The 19,895-nt window shown below is 39.2% G+C and overlaps 1 protein-coding gene across 20 annotated transcripts in view; it reads right to left on the bottom strand.

Moving 5' to 3' along the window:
* Pard3 (par-3 family cell polarity regulator) overlaps window positions 1-19,895 on the bottom strand; it is a 660,013-nt gene that overhangs the window by 543,642 nt on the left and 96,476 nt on the right. For all 20 annotated transcript variants that reach the window (XM_027928488.3, XM_027928495.3, XM_071599891.1 and 17 more), the window contains exon 2: window positions 1,353-1,454. In XM_027928488.3, coding sequence (XP_027784289.2) covers window positions 1,353-1,454 — 102 coding nt within the window. The remainder of the gene's footprint in view (window positions 1-1,352; window positions 1,455-19,895) is intronic.

The following is a 19,895-nucleotide window of genomic DNA, read 5'->3' as shown; positions in this document are numbered from 1 at the left end:
ACCACAAAAAGTTGACTATAATTGAAGTCTCTAGATGGTGCTTTTCATGTGGCTCGCAGAAACATTGGAGAGTCCCCCTATTACTGACTAAATGAAAAGCCTCAAAAGGAGAAACGGCACCAAAAAAAGAAAAACAGTATCCATCATACATATGCAGAAGAGTTCTGCAGTTTTTGACACAGTGTCCTGGCCCACAATAGCTGCAATGGGACAATTTCACAATGGCAGGTGCTAGTGAATCCAATATTCCTGAATTTATGTAATATTTCCATCTGAAATCTTTTGTTTTCTTTGAGATTTCAGGAAAGCATATAAGATTTCTGCAGACTCTGAGCAGGCATGTTGCTAATTGTTAGAAACGCAGGAGTGAGCAAGATCCAATAGCTGGGCTCACCTACTCACAGACCAGTGAACAAATGGTCGAGAGGATGAAAATAGAGGGATGGTGATTAGAAAGTGTCCTGGAAGGAATCAGAATGAGCATCCTGAGGATTTTGCCATCTTCCCACCTCCTTACATAATGTGGCTGGTGTAACACCCCATGCTATGACAGTGATGTTTTATGAGGAAGTACATCTATCAGGCAGCAACCTCAATACAGCTGTCATAATACAACTGTTTGTGTGGCTGTGAGCCCTTCTGCAATCTCAGTTCAAGTCAAACATGAAAGAAGATGTGGCTAAATAACCCTACAAGCCTGCCCAAGTCTCATCATCTCATTACAAAAAAGAATTTGCTGACTTCTATATGCAGAGCCAGACATCCTGAACAAATTATTAAAACCTTGAGAATTGTCATTTCTCCTCCTCACTCCTTCATGATACCAAAATAGAAATCATGGAGATAGTGTTCCAGTGCAGAGAAAAACTCAGAGCAATGATGGGAAAAGGGGCAGCTTTCTGAGAGCCATCAACCACAAGGGTGCCCAAGATGTGCTTGCTCAGGCCACCTATTGGGATGGACCATCTCTGGGCCAACACTGGGACAGACGTCTAAGGCTTTGTATATCCTACACTGAAACACAGTCCTAATGATAAGCCCAAGTTGACAAGGAAGGTGTACCGAGGTTAATGCCTGATAGATGTAGTAGCACAGCAACCTTTTAAAATAATATTTCAATTTTAAAAGTTGCATTTTATAAATTCCGAACTTAAGTCCTGCGTATTGAGAAAATCATTACACCCTGGCATTCAAAGTAGTGAAGATTGTGGATGATTATTATACAGCAAAATAGACTAGAGTGGATGAGACAAATGATATTTAAAACAGAAAGGAAAGTGCTCTCAACTACCACTCTCTCCCCAGTCCCCAAACAATACATTGCGAGCAGATTTCCCTGGACTTGAACTCACTCTGTCTTTATCATCTGCTACATCACAGAGGATGTCATCCAGGTCTAGAATTCCTCCATCTCCATGTTCCAAGCGATGCACCTGTATCCAGTAGTTTGGATCCTAGACAAAAGGACATAAATATTGAAGTAACAAGTTACAAACGCCAAAAGGGAATTCAACAATTTAAACTGTGATAACTTCCTGCCCACTAAAGGAAGCAGACTATATCAACAATACTGTAACTGAATAAAAATTAAGGTAGCTCCCTATGTTTCATATTAAGTTGATTTTTCTTTTATTTTATTAAAGTCACTCATGCATACTCTTCCTCTTGGCTCAGATGTTGATTTACTACATAAGAATGGCAAAAAAAAAAAAAAACAGCAAAATTTGCTGCATAGGAAATATTGACTCTCTAAAGTAGATTAGGTTTCCCATTTTCCAGTACATTAATCCACTCAATGCAATCTACAAAATTATATAATAACCAGCAGCATATATTATTTGCTGAAAAACTCTCATATTTGCTAATCTGCATAAAATAGTTCACACACCCTGGTGGCTCAAAGTTCCCCTTACAAACTGGTCTGAAGATACTGATGAGAGGGGCTGTGAACAAAGCAGTCTCAGAACAATGCATTGTTGGAGACTATGTTTATAAAGGTAAAATTATATACACATGTATATGTGCATGTTAAAATATTTAACACACCCACCCCAAAATGTGCAGTGGTTATCACTGAGAAGTAGGATTTGGCAAAAAGGAACATTTTAAATTTTATTAACTTCTACATGGTAAATGTTTTTAAAACCATAACACTCTTCAAATTATTTGAGGAAGAAACATAGTTGGCTTTAAACTTTCACAACCATTCTTATTTATATACTCAACTGGAAATACACTAAATTGTGTTCTGCCACTAACTACTGCTTTCCCCGCAACACAGTATTGCTATCAAAAAGTTCTTTCAACATTGTTTTGTTCTGTTGTTTTTTTTTTCCAAATCTAAGAAGGCAAATTTGTTACAGCTCTTTCTTGAAGAAAAAGTGGGAAAAAGATAAAACATTAATGATAGTCAAAATATAGATTCCTCCCAGATCTATGGACTAACCCTCCAGGGGTGGTGCCATGAAATTCAGATTCTTAAGATCCTCTTCTAGTGAACCTCTAATGAAGGCATGCCTAAGAACCACTAAAATGGAACACTTCTTACTTTAAAAATGCAGAATTACCAATCCTTGTCACTTTTTAACCAGCACAGCAAACAGCTCAAATGTAATACCATAAACAGTACTATGCAAATAACCTTCAGTTACTACACCCTCACTTATCTGGACCCCTATAAAAGGAATCAATCATCCACAACACCAAGAGTAACACACACACACACACACACACACACACACAGTCATCCTCTTCATCTATGGGGCTTCTTTTACCACACATGTATTCCCTGATTTCAATATCACACAGGGAGTCCTTAGGAACCCACTAGTATTCTTGCTCCAGAATTCATCATTTCTGTATTTGTTGAGCTGAGGAGGGGGAGGGGAGGAAGGAAGGAGATGAGGAGCAAAGGGAGGAGGAGGAGGGGAGGAGGAGGGGAGGAGGAGGGAGGAGGGGGAGAAGAAGCCCCAAAACAAACTATACTCCTAGTTCCTAGTTTTCCACACCAAATGGTATTAACTTTCCAAGGGAAAACTGGAAGTAACTAATATCTTGGAGTGAACAAGGAAATGGTGTCTTTTAGCCATCATTCCCTGGCCATTCTGAACAGGTACATCCCACCAAGCAAGCTCTTCTGGGCACTAACCAACTTGAATATCAATTTTCATTTCTATACAGTAAGAACTGTTCTTTTAGCTTCCTAAACCACCTTACCCTCCATCTGAAATTATTACCTGCAGGCTTTCTATAATGTTTGTAGCCACCCCTTCAATATAAATTCCCACCTACAGAGTTTCTCAGTCCCACAACTTCATCCTTCAGAACCTGCTGCACTCCAGCATCTCCCCTGCATTAAGGCTACATTAAGCCCTGCAGGACTGTGATCTCCACACAGTGCCCAGGGTCTCCAACGTCTGGGTCCTACCTGATCCTCCAGGCTGGCCCACAAGTCTCAGCCACCAAGTCTCCTCAGGCACCCTATTCTCCAAGATCTGTTCCTGACTATCCCACCCCTTGGACAGACTAGAAGTTTAGCTCCAGCCCACTATTAAGGTTTCCAAAAATCTTAACAGTCTGCAAAACAGTTGTCAGATGTCAACTTTAAACCTTTAAAAACTCTTAAATGTTTTATTTTTATGCATGCTAAAATAACAGTAGAAAATTTCTGCTGAAACTCTTGTTACTATACCAATTCTCTGATTCTCTTGACAGCAACATGTGTTAAAGAACTGTCTATCCTTGTCTCAGATTTATCCCCTCCCCAAATCCCATTTAATCAGGCTTCCTGCCCACCACACTCACAAAACTATCCAAGTCATCAATAGCATCAACATTGCTAAATTGCAATGGACCTGTCTCAATCCTGATTATACTTTATCAGCAGAATTTAATATCAGAGATTATTCCCTACTCTTTGAAATACCCTATAAATTTGGTTTATAATGCTCCCACTAGGCTTTTTAATTTTGAGACTTAACTGTTGACTCCTGACCCCGGAGGGGTCCTGATTCATCAGCCAGCTAGACCAGATGACACTGACAGCATCACACCAAGCTATCTCAGGCTGATGCTAACTAAATGCCACTCCATAAATACACGCTCAAGAGAAGTGACTTTTTTCTGAGAGGGAATGAGGAGAGTATCAGTAATCCTAACAAATCATACTACATTAAGAAAAGCAGATGTGAGCAGGCTATACAAAAATGCTTCCCTCCTACCAGAGTATAAAAACCAGGAAGGATATTTTTGCCACTGAAAAATAATTCCTTGGAAAGTTTTTATCTCTTGGGAGATTCTAAGTGGCAGCTTTCATCAACACATTTCTCTTTAATAAACAGAGGACTTGCAGCATATTCAAGGGAATAGTCAAGCACCCATGTGGAGAAAAATTGAATTTTATCAATTTATTCTACTTTACAGCAGTTTACATTAAAAAGTTTGAAGAGTAATAATAAAAATCAGGCCAGGCGTGGTGGTGCATGCCCACAATCCCAGCAGCTGGAGAGGCTGACACAGAAGAATCACAGGTTCAAAACCAGCCTCAGCAGAAGCAAGGCGCTAAACAACTCAGTGAGACCCTGTCTCTAAATAAAATACAAAATAGGGTTGGAGATGTGGCTCAGTGGTTGAATGTCCCCGAGTTCAATCCCTGGTACCAAATTAAAAAAAAAAAAAAAAGTAAAAACTCATTGCTGTCCTGTCTATAGAAAATTAGAAATGTGATTAAACAAAAAATGATACAGCACTGTATACTACACTAATTCTATAATAATTATACTGGTCACTGGATTAAAAAAAATAAAGAAATGTGACATAACTGTGGATTTAAAAAATAAAAACAACCAAGTATCTTGGTTATGATATGTTCATTTAAATAATGAAAGATTTAAACTCTAACAATAAAGCAGGGAAAGGTAGCACAGGAAGCAGTCCCAGTGACTCAAGAGGCTTTGTCAGGATTGCTTCAGCCCAGAACTCCAGGGGCGATCCTGGATACGCAGAAAGACCCAATCTCAGTGAGGCACATTTGACCCAAAGATGGGTGGAAGCCTGGAGAAGTCTGCAGATCAAGCCGTACGAAGAATTACTGCTTCTTATCCGGATAAAGAACATAGCCAAGACCTGGCCTAGTCCTTGAGAAACAGGGGTGTGAGGGAATACCTCTAAGTCTCAGCTAGAATATAAGCAGAAGTAACTTTACAAAACGCAAGGAATCTGACTTACAAAACGCAAGCTTATTCCTATTTACGTACATGATACGAAAAGACAACACAAGCAAAACCCTAAGGAAAGACTGATTCCTATTCGGCCTTCCAGAAATCTCTCAAATTCTATTAAGAGTGTCATCAGGGGTGGGGTTATAGCTCAGGGGTGGGGTTATAGCTCAGTGGTAGAGCACTTGCCCGGCATGTGTGAGGCACTGGATTCTATCCTCAGCACTACATAAAAATGGATAAATAAAAATAAAGGTATTGTGTCCATCTACAACTAAAAAAATGTTTAAAAAGAGCATCATCATGTTATACAGCAAATTAATGAGCTTTGTGAGCTATGGCTGGTAAAAGAAATAGCTCCTTCACGTCTAATGCTTGAAAACATTTCAAGAGAAATATTCTCCTCACTTTACTGCCTCTTCTCCTTCAAAAGCTTTGCTCCCCATCATAGATTTTGAAGATGGAATGTTTGAAACAGTAAGTTTCTTTTATCTCCCTTCAAAGTTGGCCTTGACTAAAACATATTCTCCTATCAATTTTATTTCAAATATTTCTGGAGCAACAAGTGTTGTAGACTATCATGCACCTCCCCCCCGACACCTCATAGTACTGGTGCCAGCCAGTAAAAGTTGTCAGAAATAAACAGTTATCAGATAAAACATAAACAAGTTGATCATGATGTGTCACAAGAAAAACAGACCCACAAATGCTTCATAACCTCCAAGGAGGAAAGGGTTAGGAGAGACTTATGAGGGGTGTTTCTGCAGAACTGAATTCTAACAAATGAGGAGGCTGAAGGAAGGGGAACCTAAGACATTCTGAGGAGGAGGAAGAGCAAAACAGGCCTGGAGGAGAGGCAGAGTTTACCAGAAAACTGAGGACACAAAAACCAGCTAAGAGACAAAAATGGAGGGTGACAACATCACGTCATATAGTTGCACGGTTATTTTGATTTCCTCCCAATCACCCACTGAAACTACAAGGGGACGAGGTTGTTGCTGGTTATTTTTCAAGTCATAATCCCACGAAGACAAAGAGAACAAAAGGAAACAAGCATAACAGTTTTGGGAAGCTGGGAAGCAGGTAGCCCAGTGGTAACATCCTTAGCAGAACTGACAAAATGAATCTGAACATGGTTCTGGGGAAAACCAGGAGGTAATATGACCTCCCCTGACGATTTTCTAAGAACTGAAATTGGGAGAACCAAATGCACCAGAACACGGCAAAGAAGACAAGAGGAGAAACAGAACTGGATAAAAGTGTGTTTGGGCTGCAATTTGAGCCCCAGTTGCCCTGAGACTCCACTCAGCACAGTAGCTGTTCCTCCCTCCCCTTCTCCTCGCAGCTCACTGAAGGCTCATTTTCTGGAGGTTAAAACAGTTGGTGGGGACTGGGAAATTCAAGGCAGAGCAATTGTAGAGGTTCCATAATAAACATGGGAGGAGATAAGCCCTCTGCTTCCACTTGTCCCCAGAATGCTGGCAACTGAGCTGATGCTACCCAAGCAAGAGGTTGGTAGAGCCTTCCTGGACTTCTGACCATCCAAAGATGAAAAGTCAGAGGAATCTGGCCTAGCCCAGTGACTCTGCTATGAAACTCCCAGTGTAAGCCCTTGACTGAACTCAGTGTTCCCAAGTTACACTAGTGTCCCTTATATCAGAGCCAACACCCAAGACAGAGACTTATTAGTAAAGGCCCATGGATAGAAGAGAGGCCAAAACAAACAGGAAAGAGAACTTGGCAACCAGAGACTACATAAGAAGAAGATGATACTGAGAAGATGCTCCTCTGATGGTCCCCTGAGTTCAGACAGGAGTTCGTCCAGGTTGCAGAGTGAGAGGAGGAGGGAGGGAGGGAAGGAGGGAGGGAAGGAAAGAAGGAAAGAGAAAATATTCTGAGAACTAAAAACAAAAAAAGAAAAGCATTTGAAAACTCAATACTAAAAATCTAAAATGAAAAGCTAAACGGGAGAGCTGAGAGGACTTGAAAATATTTCCCACAGAATGAATTCAAAAAGAAAACAAAGGATAATAACTCAGAATATCTATCAAGTAAATCAAACAGCTCAATAATTTGTAGAAAAAGAAAACTGGGAAAACAGAACAATAACAAAAAAAAAATCATCATTACCCAGAATGATGTGTTTCCTCATTGAAAAGTTCCACAGAAAACTTCATACAACTTATGAAAACATACATATACCAACGTACATCAGAACACAGTAGACAACGGGGAAAACAGTTACAATGAAGGGATAAAGAATCAAATGGGTTGAAATTTCTCAAGAACAACACTGGAATCCAGATGATAAGGTTCCACTGACTTCAAAATTCCTAAAAGAAATCGTTCTTATCCTAGAATCCAATACCTTGCCCAACTATCAGTAAAGTATGGAGATAGAGGGGTATTTTTAGAAATGCAATGTCTAAGAAAATATTATCCTCTTTGTACATTTCTCTGGAAAGTACTAGAAGACGTGTTCCAAGAAAACAAGAAATAAACCACAAATAGAATGGCCTGGCCTATGAAACAGAAGGCATAAGACAGAAGAGAACTCCCAGTACAGTGGTGCCAGCTGGTGAAGCTGACCCCAAATGTCAGCTGTGAACCAGGAGTAGAAAAAGTGACCAGTCTAGACCAGAGCAGGCCAGAAGCTCCAGGTGTGAAGACTCCAACATTGTGTGGAAAGAGACCCCAAAGTAACTAAGCATACCAACTGCTACACAACAGCTCGTCGCACTGGGGTTGAGTTTGTTGGACATTCACAGAAGACTAACCAAAGGAATAAACATCATTCTTTTCATGAAAAACAAAATTTGTGACAAAAAAGTAATCAAGGAATCATGCATAGCTCAGCCATAAGCAGCTTCAAATAATGAAAAATCCTGTGAATATTGAATATATTTATCTACTCGAGATCATAACTACATTTGGAAGAAAGTGGAATAATAAGTGTGTATGATAGAACAGAGAAGTATCCAAGAAGTAGCTTTTTGTGCGAGAGTGGAGACAAAGCACAAACATGGGGCAGTATAACAGGGTTAAGACTTCTAATCAACAGATGCAGACAAAAACAAAAACAAAGAAACAAAACAAGCCATTTATATAGAAATGTGGCAGTAGTTATCAAAAGAACCCGCTGGAAAAGCAACCTCTGGTGGCAAAGGCACAGTTTTTTCTCATGACAATCCTAGCAGCACCAAGGTACTACCTACATACATAATGCTGAGAACCAAAAAAGTCTACAGGAAAGAGTTTGGAAAATTCCATTAAATTATAAATCATGATGGCACACAGCTAAAGGGTTAGCGTCCATCAATCCTTTTACATAATTATGTTGAAGTTTCTGTTAAGAATTGGACAACATTTCATTATTAAAAAGACTTAGTGAAGCTAGCCAATCCCTAAAAAACAAATACCAAATGTCTTCTTTGATATAATGAGAGCAACTAAGAACAGAGCAGGTAGGAAGAGCAGGAAGAAAAGATTAACATTAAACAGATACATGAGGTGCGATGGAAAGGGAGAGAAAAGGGAAATTGCATGGTAATGGAGGGAGACCCTCATTGTTATACAAAATTACATATAAGAGGTTGTGAGGGGAATGGGAAAATAAACAAGGAGAGATATGAATTACAGTGGATGGGGTAGAGAGAGAAGATGGGAGGGGAGGGAGGGGGGATGGTAGAGGATAGGAAAGGTAGCAGAATACAACAGTTACTAATAGGGCATTATGTAAAAATGTGGATGTGTAACCGATGTGATTCTGCAATCTGTATTTGGGGTAAAATTGGGAGTTCATAACCAACTTGAATCTAATGTATGAAATATGATATGTCAAGAGCTTTATAATGTTTTGAACAACCAATAAAAAAAATTTAAAAAAAAATAAATAAATAAAAAAATAAAAAGACAATGGAAGAGCACAATCAAAAGGAATGATACTTCATTCAAAATTCTCCCAGTAACTCACACTTCAATTTATGTAAACCAAAAATAAAACAGCTCAAACATGTTCTAAAGTTGTTTTTTAAACGAATGAAACATTGGCATTACAAGGCAGACAGGATCCACATGACTTTGCCTGATTTAATCAGCTCCGTTAAAAAAAAAGAAAAAAGTCTTTTAACACATACGACTCGTTTCCAACTTTGTTGCGATAACACTGTTCAACAGTGAACACACTTTTGTTGTCTTCTCCATAAAGGTAGAAAACACAGGTGATCAGGTGTCATATCTGATATCCAACTATAACAAAACAACCTGGATCACCACCAGGGAGTGACTAATATAGAATACATGCATGCCGGGCCCCCACTTCTCTACCCCAAGCCACACCCAACACCAACACCTCACCACCACAACACAGCACACAGCAAACCACAAACCTGCTGCCTCCACTGAAGGGTGGATGCCTTCATTTAGTATGTCAATTAAAAAGAGAAAAGGCAACAGGAAACCAAAGGTGAAGTCCAAGTTCAAGGAAATAACTTTCTGGTGTTTTATTCCATTAAAACTAGCTCACAATCTCTCAGAGTCACACAGGAGCCTAGGAATAAGTGAAACCAAGCCATTATCGACTTCTGGTGCTCACATAACTTCCATAACAACACAGAAAACTCACAAATGCCCTCAAATCCCTTCTTTACATATAAATGGAGGGAACAGCCCAGATCACAGGGTTGGTTTGGAATGGAGCCAAAGCAGGAAAGAGACACAGTAACCACCAGTAAGACTATCCGCATGTGTTGTACAATTTTTAAAATACATTCATGTTCATTCTCCAAATCGGGGGAGGGTTTATAGTCCCTATTTTCAGATAAGAAACTGAAGACTTGGAAAATATGATACTGACAAGAAGTCACAACTAATAAATGCTCCAATCTACATGGGTTGATTTATTTCTCAGCACTTTCTCACACTGACAATGATGATTTTCAATCCATAGCATCAGAGTTAATTGAATTCTCTCCACCAACTTTTTACATTTTAATAGAGTACATAAAGAGGAGCACTATAAAATATTTCTTTTAATAAAAAGGTTTGTGCTATTATTAAAAAAAATCAAGTTTGAAAAACCACACACCTAAATATTATATTACATGTTCTAATCTCATCCATGATTTAAAGCAGTGGTACTCAAAGTAGGAGTCCGGATCTGTGCATCAGCATCACCTGAGAACCTCAGAAATCCCAAAGCTGGGACTCCAACCTGGTTCCTACTGAGTCAAAATTTCTTGAGGCAGGACCCAGCAATCTGCATTTAAACAAGACTTCCCAGTGATTCTGATGCATGCTAAAAGTTTGAGGTCCAGTTATACAGAACTGGGAAGGGAGCAGCACTTTGTGTTTCTTCTACATATTATGTTTTCGTTCATAGATACATGTTATTACCCAGACTTTTAAAATCAAACAGATGTTAGCTATTACGTCTTAAAAATGGTTGCCATGAACACACAAATATATATTTATCTCCTGTAATAAACACAGAAATTTCAGTATTCATGCCAGATGGTCTTTCTCATAGTCATTTCAATCCTAAGCCCCAGACAAAAGATTGTAAAAATACACATTTTTACACCAGGGCCCTCCCAACATTCTATCTCAGAGACAAACATCTACTTGCTTCCCATGGCGCCTCACTTTGGGAGCTGCCTAAGACCCCAGCAGCTTCTTTTAAAAGCCTGCCAGGAAATCTTCCTACAAGAAGGAAAGGGCGCCCATTTAGAAATAACTTACAACTGGATGATATTTTTATCAAATCCAATTTTACTTCAAATTTATTAAGCTTCTAGTCTTCCTTATTTTCCCTCTAAAACCAGCTTCCGATGTCTTCATTTTCTTTTTCCTCCTTCCAATATCGTCTTTATCCCTCCTGGCAGCCACAGGAATCCTCCTCTAATCTAAACTAACCAGGCAAAACCTTCTGACAGTACATAGACACACAAAGAGGAAACCAAGGTAAATGACACCACAGGGAAAATCAAGACAGACAAAATCAAGAATGTAAGGTTTTTTGGTTTTGTTTTTACGATAAAACTAACATGGTCTTTCTAGAACAACAGAGTCTACCTCATCTGATAACTAAATAAAATGTAGGATCCTAGAGCAGATCCTGCATCTGGAGAGAACAAAAGTTGTGAAAAAGGATAACTTAAGACATTTGTCATATTAAGTAACAGAATCATAACTGGCAAATTCCTGAATGTGATCACTATGCTCAGGTTATATGAAAAGAATATTCTTATATGGGGAAAATATATACTGAAATATTTAGGTGGGAGAAATGTCCTAATATCTAGATTGGTCTCAAATGGTCCATCACATACCAAAAAAGCAAGTAGTATCACTATTAATAATGCATATTTATGTGTTCATATAGATAGGAAGGAAGTTGATGTCCTAAGATGTTAACAGTTAGTTCATTTTCTAGTTTCTAGATCTGAAATTCCTCAAAAGAAAAGTCAACCAATTAAAAATAACTGGAAGGGCAAATGTAGTCCTGTACACCTATAATCTCAGCGGCTCAGGAGGCTGAGTCAGGAGCATCACAAGTTCAAAGTCAGCCTCAGTAATTAAACGAGGCCCTTAGTAACTTAGTGAGACCCTATCTCAAAATAAAAAATAAAAAGGGCTGGGGATGTGGCTCAGTGGTTAAGCTCCCCGAGTTCAATCCCTGGTATTGGTATTGATATTAATATTAATAATAATAATAATAATATAAAAACTAAAAATAACTGGAGAACTGTTATGGATCAAAGAGGTGAAAGAGGCATGACAAAAGTCAAGGTATGAGTCTTAACTGGATCCTTGTTGGGGTCATTAAAAAAAAAAAAAAGTCAATGTAAAAGACATCTTGGGGACAGTGTGGAGATTTTTAATATGGACTCAATATTATGTGATTCTAGGAAATCATTCTTAATTTTCCCAGTTGTGATAATAGTTTTGTGGATATTTAAGGAATACATTCTATTCTACTCTTAGGAGATACATTCTATTGATGAAGTATGATGGTATCTGCTACTTATCTTAAAATAATTCACAGTCTTTCTATATGCACACACACATACACATACATATATACATAAAAACATATGAATAAATATCATATAAAGTACAACCAGGAAAATGCAAAGAATTCCAAGTGTTTTAAACAGAGGGAAGCAATTATAAGGAATTAGTGACTAAGATGGAAGAAAACAGGGGACTCCAAACAGATACACAGTAGCAGGAGGCCACTACCACCCCTACACTGGAGGGCTAAAGGGAGGTGGCAGCAGAGCCCAGGCCCAGGGTGCCACAGCAGAAGCTAACCCAGAGGGGACACAGCTGAACCTTGTACGATTCTCTCAACTACTACTGAGTTTTCATAAGAAATTAGAATGCAGATTAATTTTAACCAAATTAAATAACCAACATCCATGAGAACACAGGAAGACAGCATTCTCACATACTGCTCCTGGGCAATAATTATCACACACACTGGGGTGAGGATGGTGGGGAGAATTATTTTTTTTTCTTTTTTCTTTTTGCAGTGCTGTGGATTGAACCCAGGGCTTTGTGCACAATAGGCAAGCACTCTATGCACTGAGCTATACCTCCAGCCCATGGCCAGGGAGGGGAGATCTGGTATCATGCAATTTTTTTAAAATATTTATTTTTTAGTTATAGATGGACACAACACAATGCCTTTATTTTTACATGGTGCTGAGGATCGAACCCGAGTCCCTCCCGTGCTAGGCGAGCACTTTACCGCTGAGCCACAATCCCAACCCAAGCCACAATCCCAGCCCTGGTATCATGCAATTTTTTTAAAAAGTCTAAAATTATACATATCCATTAACCTAGTAATTTAAAATGTGGAGAAAGGTAAAAGATCAAGATATATAAATAGTAAATCAGATGTTTTGATATATTATACATAATAGGAAAATAGCTATACATGTAAAAATGAGAAATGGGTTGAGCACATTCAATCAATGAAACACTAACAGCAACTCAAAAATAGTATTCATGGGATACTATATAAGGCATCACCTCGTTTTTAGTTCAAAGAAAGTATACTATGGATTGGAAGTGCTTGTCTGTATTTTCTGGCTTTCCATAATAAATTTACATGATTTTTGGTCACTTTAAATAACGCATTCTTTCATCTTTTGTTCTCAATAATATAATTACTGTTCAACTCATCTTCCCACTTCAAGAATCCTATCCTTTAATCCTGTCCTGCATCTAGCTACCATATAAATTGTCACAAAATACCCTTTTATCATGTCACTGTCCTGTAATATGAGTCATTTCCAGTGACTCACTACATTCTAAAGGTCAAAGTCCAATGTCCATAGCCAAGCACTCAAAACTCTTTCCAAGCCTGCCTTTCAGGGTTCCCCAAATCAGTCTTTCCATCCTCCCAGTCAGGCCTCAGTTGCTAACCTGTCATATCTGAATCTTTGTTCTGTTACTGATAAGCCCCAAGTACCCAGAATAGTGTTTAAGACAAAGTAGATGCTCAATATATATCAGCTAAGTGAATTAATTCTTATGTTTCTTGTTCATTTTCTTCCACACATCTACAATGATTTCATCCTCACATCTTAAAGCTACCCTAATTATATGCATTTTTTCTTAGTTCAAAACCTATTCCCTCAGTAAAATGTGCCCTAGTGCTAACCTGCTTATCTAGACCGCAGATCTGTCACTGAATAGTCTACTTCCTTGTATATGTGTGGTGTTTTTTTCTCATTTCCCAACACACACATCCACCCCCAGATAAAATCCCCAAAAGCAGGGGCCATCTTTAGTTTGTTCTTTTTTTTTTTTTTAATAGCACAGAACAAAGAACAAAGCACTGTGTTATATAAATAGTGTGTGCTACAAAAAAATATATATATAAAAATAATCACCCTATTGGGCAAAGGAAAGAATTTACTACACAAGCTCTTCTCCGAGAACTTAATCAACAAACACAGGCTTGTACTCTCCTAACTACCAAAAGAAACGACATGGACATGCCGTGCTGTGTCAGGATCATTCTGACTCCCCAGTTCCCCTTCATACTCTGCTTCGTCAAGCTGGCTCAGGAAATGCTGTGTGATTGTTCTAGCTGACATTCCAGAAAACAGTTTGGATGAAGAGAAAGAAAACATCCAGATATCTTCCCATTGCGATCAGGAGCCGAGACTGCAGTGGGAACACCTTCATTCCCACCCACAGAGGTGAGTCCCAGCCTGAGTGGCCAGGAACTCCAGGCAGACGTGAGTTGACACCTGAAATGTGCCCATATCCCTGGAGAAGAACAAGAAAAAAAATCCCACCTTAGCCAGGCAAGCTCCCCTCCTCTAGTCCTGGCAAATGGAACAAGATGCAAGGGTGTGGGAGGCAGCCTGAGTGAATCAAAGCCTTCACTGAAGGAAGGAAATACCTGAGGTACTAGATATGCAATATATCAAGCATAGTCCTGTTAGGAAAAAAAAAAAAGTGGACCTAAAGGTTGGCCTACTCCAGAGCTCAAAATTTCTCTCTGTAAGCTTTGCAACCATCAGTACCCTGAAAGCAGACAGCTGGCAGTGTGCCCCCTCCCACCCCAATGCATTCCTTCATATGCACTCTGTGAAATCCAGCAGTGGAGCTGCCAAGTATCAAACACTTCTGGGCCACTCCTTTCACAAGTGACCTTTTTTTTTTTTTTCCCAACAATCCTATAAGGTAAATGCTTTCAGCTCCATTTGTACATGAAGAGACAAAGGACCAGGAAACTTGAATTCTCTGAGATGTAACTAAAGCTGAAGAGCAAAACAAGGGGAACTTAGGCTCTGATGTTACTGCAATGTGGAAATCCCTGCCAATATCTTTAAAACGTGCTGCCGCCTCTTCCAGGATCATCTAAGCAGTTTGCCATGAGGAAGGGAGAAACTGAAGCATCAACCAAGATAAAAGACTTAAAAATGAGAATAGAACAAAAGGATAATGAAAATAGTCCCCACCCCCCAGCAGGTAATATACTTGACTAACTTCAATATGGGAAAGGAATGCTTTATACCTGTCAAAGATAAATAGATTGAAAAACATTAATTCCAATCATGTTCCAGGCAGCAATGAATTCACAGTTGTAGAAAAAAACAATCCATAAACATAAAATAGGGGCAGGGAAACCTCAAAGTAGAAACTCATCTGTACCTTTGGAACCAATAGTATCCATGCAATCAAGATAATAACTCCTATATTGCATGACACATTTTAAAGCTAACTAAAATGTTAACTGTTTCATATATGTGTGTGTGTATGTGTGTATAAATACCCATATCTGTACATGAATACATGAAATAATACAAGGAGATCCTTAAAGTTACTCATCCAATGTAACATAAGAAAAAGCTACCCTCACATATTTACTCTCCAACTAGCAAACAAGAAAGAGAAGCTGACACCAAAAGGAATTCTTCTAACCTGGAAAGAAAACCTCACTGAAATATGATAAATTCTAAATGGCTTTGAATTCTAAAACAAAAATTTGACTTCAAAGCAGCTGACATTACTTAATCCAAAAACCACCTCTTGATTTTTTCCTATTTAAAAAAATTCTCTCAGATTACTTAACCAATCAGGAATAATTCCTTATACTTGGCTATGCTAAACATGACTGAATCAGAAGAAATATTTCCAAGCCAATTAAGAAGAAAATTGGGACAGAGAACTTTGCACCTACCTCTGACTTCCTCTTTGTAAGTCTGGGCAAACAGTCATCCAGTTGTACCTTGTGACCCCTGTACTGAAACCCAGCACAGCCCACGCTGCGTGGGTTCCGGGATAGAGTCCCACAGCACCACATCATCAGGACACCAGACAGCAGTGCTCCAAGAGTGGCTTAGACCACAACCACTTAGAAGGGTGGAGGGGCCTATGCCCAATGTCTCCTCAGGATTGCTTTTGCCAGAGGTGGGGCTCCCTTCTCCTCCCAGGATACTCCTACCAGGAGTCAAGGGAGGAATCCATGATGGTATCTTCAAAAGATTTGCCTAAGACCAGAGGGAGCTCTGGAATCTGATTACCTTAGATATCTTATAGGCAAGGAGCATGCATCAGCTTTGAAGACAGATTTTCAGCAAGGGCAGAGTGATAAAGTTTCAATGGGTGTGTACATCCATATGTATACACCAAGACATGAGCTACTCATTTGGTCCATGGGCTTTCCCTGTTTCTCAAGTCCACTTGCTGGTTATACCTCCTGGAAAGCCATCCTTACTATTCACTTGCAGGACTCTCACACATTCCAGTTCCGGCACACCTCTCTCTCTCTCTTCTGACATCAGTCTTCAATCGCACTTTATCTCATGCCTAATCTTTCCACAGCATTTCAAATAATGTCTTAAAATTTTGCACATTTTACAATTTGTCACCATGACAAGTCTGTAGGTAACAACATTCACTCATTCAGCAAATATTTATGGAACATCCATGGTATAGCAGTTGCTGGACTGGATGAGGGCTCACAGCAGCTATGATCCCCAGCCTCTGTAGTCTCCAGTCTAGCATATGGAACAGCAGGGACTCTTTATCTTAAACAAGGCCCACGCACCCCACAGCATTCACTGGTAGATGTTACTGGTTATCTCAAGCCAAAGATCAATTCGTATTCCTTTACTAATTATTTGTTTCCAGATTTGTTGGCACTTAGATACTCTTGAAAGACTTAATGTGACTCAAACTTTTTCTGGTCCCACCTGGTCAGATTCCAATAGGACAGTCATTTGAAATGAGGATTTTTTTTACCTTACAAAATCTACATAAAGTTTATACATGTTGAATTCCTAATTCCTTAATGACATGACTAGTTGTCTGTTCCTATAAAATTTTCCCTCATAAGCTAGTTGAAATTCAGTTACCAACACCTTCAATTTATTCCTTCAAAGAAATTATGGTATGTAGTGTCTCAGAAAAAAGACAGGAAGCAACACAATCTAAGCAGTCAAACAGAAAACACTGAGAGCACAAACACAACTCGCCTGCACTATTAAAATTCCACAGGATACTAAAAAATAAAGTTTCTGATAAAATCCCTGCATGGAAGCAAAGAAGAAACAAATCAGCTATATGGGAACTCAAGAAAAATATAATTACACAACTAGTAATTAGGGAAATGGACTACCTCAGACAACAATAAAACTTGTAACTATAAAATTATCAGATGGGGAGGGGACAAAAGAGGAGCAAAACTAGTTTGTGAAGCTTCACAAACACAAGGAGTGGATGCAACAAGAAACTCGGGCTTTGATGACAAGGACATCTTGTGGGCGGCTTTCCTATCAGTAGCCACAAAAAAAAAAGTAATAAAATGAGTCTACATGATTAATGACATTGCACAAGTCATTTCCTCTCTGGGCACTCAAAGTCTTTTGTGTAAAAATGAAGGGATTAGATTATCTCTGATATCCTTATATTGTTCTACCACTCTATGATGCTACAGTGTGAAAATTAAACACGCTCCAGGCAGCTTTTCCCCTAAGGATTAATAACATAAGAATTCCAGCCAGGTGCAATGGCACACATCTGTAATTAAGAAGAAGAAAATTTGGACTTCTGATTTCCTGGCTCAGAAGGCTGAGGCAGGAGGATTACAGGTTTGAGGCTAGCCTCAAAACTTAGCAAGGCTCTAAGCAACTTAGCAAGACTCTGCCTAAAATAAAAAATAAAAGGGACTAGGGATATGTCTCAGTGGTTAAGCACCACTGGATTCAATCTCCAATACCCAAAAAAAAAAAAAAAAAAGACAAAATTCCTACCAACACATGATTTGATCCTGAAAACAACTCAAAAAACAAAATTAAAACTACCCTAACTTTCCCTTTAACATTCTATTAAACATCCATGTCCTTGCAACAGCAGAATTCTAAGCTATGTACATACCACCTGCCTGGAACAGCTCTCCAAACCTGAGAGTTGGGTGCTGCCAAAATGGAATAGCACAGTAGGGAGCAGGGGCTGAGGCCCATCTACATGACTGGAAAGATGCCTCCTAGCAAGAATAGACAAACATACAAAAGAGCCACACAGAGGCTACTAATGACAGAACACATTTCTATACCACTTACTATGCCCTGAACAACAACCGGAAATAATAGGATGGCATGTACACAGCACTGGTCAATTAAGAACTCAATACTCATGGGGCAGGGGGAATAGCTCAGTGGTGGAGCACCTCTTTAGCATGTACAAGGCCCTGGGTTACAGCTCCAGCACTGACATACACATACATACACACACACACACACACACACACACACACACACACCAGTCTAAAAGTAACTGCATTATAAATACAGGGAGATATGGGGAATATAATCAAGTCAATAATGATGCTCCTGTTCTCCAAGATTTTAAAATCAATTTTGAGAAGCAGGCCATAGGTATGTGAAAGTTCACTAACAATACCCCTTTATAAAACTTAAACACCAGTCGAGTGGTACAAGAATTAGAAAAATTTGGAAAACACTGAAGACAAAGAACACTTCATAAAGGAATTATCATTTCATGTTAATCCAGGGGAATCTCAGGACAAAGGTGAGGAGGTTAAATATATGTATGGCATGCTTGAACGACCAGGAATCAAACCTAAAAGCTATACACAATGCACATCCTCAGCACATGAGCTTTATTCTCAGCACATCAATCTCCTTCCTTCCCTCTCCCCACCCTATCCCTGCTCCCTGCCCCATGGTGACATGTTGCACTGAGCTGGCAGAGGGCAGGATCCCTGCCAGAGGTAGACTAGGGCAAAGCCCTTCTTGGGCCTGTGTGACGGTGGCTGAAGCCCAAGGTCTAACCTTGATACCATCACTAAGTGCCACATCTGTCCTAAACAAGGTAATTTGCCAACAACAAAAGCAGCTAATGTGAACCCAAAATTTGTGGTCTGAAAAGAGACCCAAACTCAAACCTTTCTGTAATTCTAAAAATTTAAAGATTGCTTTATTGCCTTAGGTTTGCATTCTCTCCACTCCTTTTTTTTTTTTTTAAGTTCAATCTTTCAGGTTAAAACTCTCATCCCTCAAATTTGTTAATAGTTCCTTAAAACATTCCCTTAGTGTAGTGCAGCAGCTCTTCCTGTTTATCAAAAGGCTAAAATAAATAGCAGGTCAACAAGACTAGACAAGGAAAACATAAAACTTGTTTGACAACTGAGGCCACAAGTATGTTCCTATGAGTGCAAGAGAAATCACCACCCACCTTTTTGTTAGACCTGCTCAGGTCCATGCAGGGCTTCCGAAGCAACCCTGCATCCCCGCCCCACAGCCTTCCTCCACAAAGCAAAGATATTTGAAGCCAACTTGGAATTTGAACCATGAATTCATTAAGTTCAAGACTTTCAGCTTTCATATCACAGCTGAGTAATGTATATTATGCGTATGATTTAATTATCATGAAATCAGCATATGTGAAATACAATACTAGAGCCCATTTCTACTGAAAAATTTATGATGCCAAACCACTGACAGCACAAATCCATTGGAGCCGAGATGAGTATTTGTTTTGATGCAAAGCTTCCAGCCTGTTCTCATGGGGACCTGCCCCACGTCACCTGACATTCCTGCAAAAACTTGTCTCTCTTTTTTTTTTTTTTTTTTTGACTGGGAACACAAGGAACGGGATTGGCACCAAAATTTCAGCTCAAGGCATGTTAGG

This window comes from Marmota flaviventris, chromosome 12 (assembly GCF_047511675.1).
Source record: "Marmota flaviventris isolate mMarFla1 chromosome 12, mMarFla1.hap1, whole genome shotgun sequence".
Lineage (NCBI taxonomy): Eukaryota > Metazoa > Chordata > Mammalia > Rodentia > Sciuridae > Marmota > Marmota flaviventris.
The sequence above is the reverse complement of the archived record's forward strand: the minus strand, read 5'-3'. Positions and strand labels throughout refer to the sequence as shown.